Source organism: Octodon degus, unplaced genomic scaffold (genome assembly GCF_000260255.1).
Source record: "Octodon degus isolate 3935 unplaced genomic scaffold, OctDeg1.0 scaffold00263, whole genome shotgun sequence".
In the NCBI taxonomy this organism is placed as follows: Eukaryota; Metazoa; Chordata; class Mammalia; order Rodentia; family Octodontidae; genus Octodon; species Octodon degus.
Window position 1 is genome coordinate 2,144,304 of NW_004524839.1, and position 6,020 is coordinate 2,150,323.

General features: G+C 36.9%; 1 protein-coding gene across 1 annotated transcript; it reads right to left on the minus strand.

Annotated features, from left to right (window-relative positions):
* Positions 1 to 6: 6 nt before the first annotated feature.
* On the minus strand, positions 7 to 2,159 carry LOC101581648 (OTU domain-containing protein 6B-like). The gene is made up of 2 exons (XM_023706561.1): positions 1,277 to 2,159; positions 7 to 438 (listed from the first exon to the last, which is right to left on the minus strand). The coding sequence occupies exons 1-2, from the start codon at positions 2,122 to 2,124 to the stop codon at positions 357 to 359; spliced, it is 930 nt and encodes a 309-aa protein (XP_023562329.1). The 5' UTR covers positions 2,125 to 2,159; the 3' UTR covers positions 7 to 356.
* Between the last annotated feature and the right edge of the window lie 3,861 nt (positions 2,160 to 6,020).

Sequence of the window (6,020 nt, forward strand, 5' to 3'; positions counted from 1 at the left end):
AAAGTTCTCATTTTCATAATTTTTTACATAACAAATTATCAAATACATTTGCATAGATAGGGACTCTGCTCTGAGAATACTGTTATAAGCTATCTGGAATCTGCATCAGACAAGTCATTCACACAGCACATCATTGTATACTGATCTTACTATACAGCTCTTGGCTTTCCAACTGTACCCATACATGCAACATAAAATTTTTCAAATATTTGAAAAGAAAAATGACATTAATACTAGAGAATGAGTAAAAAGGCAGCAATCTTGTAAAACAAATTGGAAAAAGGAAGAATGTGAAGGCAATGTGACCCTGGCCATTTACACTGCCAAATTCTTTTTTTTTTTTTTTCTTCAAATTCTTAATTTATATAATATAAAGAGAGGCTTCTGGAAAAAGTTGACTGGAAAGCACAGCTGCTGAGCAGTGATGGGAGAAAGCCACTAGAAAATATAAAGACCTACAGTTATGAAGAGAATACAGAGATGACAGCACTAACTCCAGCCTGAAGTTTAAGAAACAGTGAAGACTAACAAACAAATTAGACCGAAACGTGTCAGGTCTTTTAAAATTATACACAAGTCCCATAATTCCTTAGAGTTTAAAACAGACAACAGTGAATATCTATTTATCTCTGAGTTTGTCTCATTTCTTTAACCTTAACCACTGATTTTCAATTGAGTATTTTACAATTCTTAATTAAACCAAGGATCTTCAGTGCATCTTTGAAATGTACTCTATGTAAAAAGCTTCATCACGTTAATTCTATGAAGACCACATTTACTTAGTCAAGGTCATTTTATAAGCATTAATTAAATTTGCTACCACCATATATTGTTTGACCAAAAGAAGCAGTCATTTTAATTCTTAAAAAAATTATATTAAAATGGTTACTTGGGAAGCTTTTATCATTGAGGAGAATTTTAAAATATTTAAAATTTATTCCAAAACAGAATATTCATGATGATATAATTAAAAATATCAGTGAAGAGGGTACTTTCCTGGACTATGAATGATGTTCTCCACAAGACTTACCAGTTTTAAAAATACCACAAAGAGAAAAGTGGTTAAAGTTTATCTCTAGCATATTTGACATAATTCTAAAAAGCTTCTTTGTAAACTTATTCATAAAACTGATTAAGGTAGTTGTGTTTTTCAATAGCATTTAGAACAATCTAGCACTTGGCAAAAATACTCAGCCTGGAATACTGCACTGAAACATAAATAAATGCATAACATTTTGTAAACTAGCTGCAATTTTCAGTAACGGTGTTCACCAACCATGTAACAGAATTATAATGTTCTCCTAAGCCATATGCATGCCTCATATATACAAGCGTTAATGGCTTTTTAGAATATTCTTCACCAATTACAATAGGAGGAGAATCTGCCTGTATTATCTCTATAGGTGTCTGTAAAATGTGAGATAGAGCTCTTAGCTCAAGCTGACCTCCCCACGCAGCTGTGTTCACAATGTCATCACAGTATTTTCCAAACTCCTCTGGGGTATACATATGTCCTGTATTAGCGTTTGTTAAAAACGGCAAAAAGTCATTCACATGGCTTTGCATATACTCAGCTGTCTGACTTCGTAGAGCAGCCACAGTCAGAGTGCAGTCCTGTTCTCTCAGTTGATCCTCAATGGCTTTATACATACAGTGGCCATCAGATGGAATCTGCTTGATTTCTAACTCTCTGGCTGCCAATATTTGAGCAAGTTTTTCATTTTCTATATGTCTGGCTCCAGATAAATTCTCAATTTCAGCTTCAGCTATTCTTTCTTCCCACTCCTTTTCCAGTGCTGCTTTTTTTTCCCGTCTCTTTTGTGCTTTTGATATCCGAGGTGGCTGATTCTCAAGTACCAGGTTTGTAATGTTAACAGGAACAGAATCTATCTTGTTCTCCTTGGCAACCAGCTCCAGTTGCTCCAGTTCGTCTCTATGCTTCTGTTCCATTTCTTTTTCCAACTTTGCAACATCTTCAGTGAGTTGCTTCCTTCTCTTTTTGTCATTCTTGGGAACAGCATTCTTCATACCCTGAATTTTAGCTTGCAATTCCTTCTTCTCCTTGCGATGCCTTCTCACGAGCTGCTCCTCTTCATCCAGCTCTTCGGTCAAGGATGCCTCCATTATGACCAAGTTGCCTGACACTTACCCTAGAGATTGCTTCCAGCAAGCCCACAAACATTTTTTTACCACAAACATTTTAATTGTATTTGAAATAAGTCCTAGATACATTTGTATTTTTTTAAAAAAATACATAGTGTTGCTTAATGTTGCAACTTTTTTTTTCAGTACAAAATGGTTCTTTATTTATATCCTCTTTTTCTGAAAGGCAGAAGAATTTTTTTTTTGCTCCGAATGCCTTTAGGGCAGGTTTGGCTGGCTTGAGTTGTGGGGATCGAACCATAGCAACCTGAGCCTGACTGCTTTGGGGAAGCAACCACTTAAAGAACTGAGCTAGGGCCAGGCCCCCGATGTTGCAACTTTTTAATGCAATTTTTCTCAAAATTCACTTTTCACATTTTAGTTTCTTTGCCAGACAATAACATTCAGTTTACAAGGTTAGCTTAATTATGTTTTTATTTCTCTTATCACCAATATCCATGCAGGTTTTACTTAAAAAAATATTTCTTAAACCAATGGCATTATATTTGCCTTGCTATTGTTTGCCTTGATTTTGAAATTGAAGCTTTTATCTAATTGAGCCTGTTTCCTACAATAAAAGGCCATTTCCAGAGTGTCAGAGTCAGGGCTGAGGGCCTTTTGCTAGATAGGGAGTGGCTGGTGCTATGCTCTGTAATAGGCTTGCTGACCATTTCTTCTAACTCCTCTGTACCATGCCTTCCTTTATGATAGAAAATGGAAAGCTAAAAACTGCTACTTCTTTGAAATAAAAGGATAGGTGTAACTTATGTCCTGATAATCAGGCATACTCATGTAAGATTACCTTCCAAAATCTAGTAAAGAGATGGCCATAGGAGAGGCTTCCATTTTGCTGCTGTTGATCTAGCAGGAATAGGGGTAGTTCTAGAACAACAGATATGAAGGCAGCTTGTATTTCTCAGTATCACAACTAAGGTGGCATGTTCCTAAGAGACAACCACTATGGTGGCATATTCCTAATAGGATTTGGGCCTAAGCAGTTTGATCCTGAAAGTAGCTCTCAGGAATGAAACTTCCTGATTTCTTAGCTTCTTGACCTTGGCAGAAGTAGGTAGTAGTCTTTCTGGTGTGACAGCTCTTTTGTTGTTCTTGTAGCTATTCCTGAGCCTAGATGTTGCTCTTTCAGTTCTCCCAATATTTTGTAAGCAACTTAAGCCTTATATTACTAAATTTTTTATCCTTTTATTTATTTGGTACAGGGTCTTGCTATGCAGCTCAAACTCATAGTGATCCTTCTGTCTCAGCCTCCCCATGCTGAGATTACAGGCATGCGCCACCACACCCAGTTCTAGGACCTGCAGGGCACATGGTACCAGGGATCAAACCCGGGTCCTTGCACTTGCCAGGCAGGCGCTTAGACTGCTGAGCTTTCTCCCCAGCCCTCTTTCCTTTATTTTCTATGCCTTTACTTGATGATACTCTTACTTAACCTACACTCTGGGTTTCCTAGCTTTTGTTTGTATTATCTAGGCTCCCATTAGCCACCTGTCAGCGCTGTATCTTTTTCCAATCCAGAAATTCTTAAACAAACTTCTTTGGGTCCCAGCTTTGGATCATCTTGCCTGTGCCTTTTCTGGGAGGACAACCTTGATGCAACCATATTCAGTTTCTAATAACTTGGTAAAGAATACCCTGTATTATCACTCCAGGTATTATGTTGGATGATCATAAAATGTGTCTCAAAGTTAAAAGATTTAGAAACTCCACTAAAAAAAAACTGGTAGATTTAAACAAATTCAAAGCCTAGCTGGATACAAAGTCAACACCCAAAAATCAATAGCCTTCTTGTACATAAGTAACAAACTCACTGAGAGAGAAATTAGGGAAAACAACACCTTTCACAATAGCATCCAGAACATGAAATCCCTAGGAGTCAATCTAACAAAGGATGTAAAAGACCTCTACATTGACAACTACAGTTCTGTAAAAGGAGATTGAAGCAGATATCAGAAAATGGAGAGATGTCCTTTACTCTTCTATAGGAGAAATAATATAGTGAAAATGGCCATACTTCTAAAACTGTTATACAGATTTAATACAGTTATGATCAAAATGCCAGTAACATATCTCACAGAATTAGAGAAAACAATCCTAAAATTAATTTGGAACCAGAAGAGACGTAGAATAAAAAAAAAAAAGAGAGAGAGACCTAGAATAGCAAAGGCAATCCTGGGCAACAAAAGCAAGGCAGAGGGCATCACAATCCCTGACTTGAAATTAAAATATAAAGCTATGGTGATTAAAAGCAGCATGGTACTGGTCCAAAAAAAGACCTAAAAATCAATGAAATGGATTACAAGATGCAGAAACTACTCCAGACATACTCAGCCATCTTATCTTAGACAAAGGTGGCAAACCTTTGATTTTTAAGATTGTTTTCTCTAATTGTGTGAGATATGTTATTGGCATTCAGTGAAAGAAAACAAGCTTCTTTAATAAATGGAGCTGAGGGCCAGGGAGCTAGCTCAGTAGAATAAGCACCTGCCTGATAAGTGCAGGGTCTTGAGTTCAATCTCTGGTACTGCAAAAAATAAAAATTAAAGAAAATAAATAAATGGAGCTGAAAAACCTGGCTCTGCACATGCCAAAGATTAAAATTGGAGCCACATCTTTCACTGTGCACTAGACTAAATTCAAAATGTATCAAAGCTCTAAATATTAGAACACAAACATTAAATCTGCTAGAAGATAGAATAGGTAAAACTCTTAAAGACATTGGTGTAGGCAAGGACTTTATCAATAAAACCTCAATCACACAGGAACTATCGTAAAGAATCAACAACTGGGATCTCATCTTACTAAAAGTTATTTCATAGCAAAAGAAACCACCAGCAGAGTGAAGAGACAACTCACAATGTGGGAAAAATGTTTGCCAGCTGTTTCTCAGACAAAGGAGTACTATTAAGAACACATAAAGAACTCAAAAAAAATTGTACTTCCCAATTTAAAGACTCATCCAAAAACTGGGCATCTGAGATGAGTACACACTTCACAGTTGAAGAAATACAAACAGCATGGGGGCCGGGGAGATGGCTCAGTAGAGTAAGTGCTTGCCTGACAAGCACAAGGGCATGAGTTCAATCCCCGGTTCCACAAAAAAAAAAAAAAATACAAACAGCACACAAATATGTGAAAAATATCAATATCACTGGTCATTCGAGAGATGCAAATTAATAACACTGAGATTCCATCTCACCCTGGGAAGAATGGCTATTATGAAGCAATCAACCAATAACAAATACAGGAGGTGCTGTGGGAAAAAGGAATCCTTATCCACTGTTGGTGGGAAAGTAGATCGGAGCAATCACTGTAGAAATCAGTACGAAGAGCCCTCAAAAATCTAGGGTTGGAGGTTCCATTGACATAGCTATTTCTCTGCCAGGTATCTTAACAGAAAAGTAAAATCATTATACTACAGCAATATATGTGCAATCATATTTATAGGAACTTGTTGTGACCAAAGAGACAAGATGCCCAAATGTCCATAAACCAAGGAATGAATAAAAACCAGGGGTTCTTTTTAGACAATGGAGTGCTACTCAACCATAAAGGATAAACTGGAGACTTTTATAGATAAATGAATGCAACTTGAGGCCATACTCATAAGTGAAGTAAACATTGTATTGTCTCCCTAGTGTGAGAAGCTGAAAGAGTAAATAAGATCCAAAATGTACAATGGATATTGTGAAATGGGAAGAAACTCCAAAAGGAAAATTTAAAAACTGGGATGGAAGAATGAAAAAAAAAAGAAAAAGAAAAGCATATATAGGGCTGGTGAGATGGCTCAGTGGTCTAAAGCACCTACTTAGAACAAGCTTAGCAAAGCAAAGGGACCACGGTTCAATCCCCCAGCACCACAT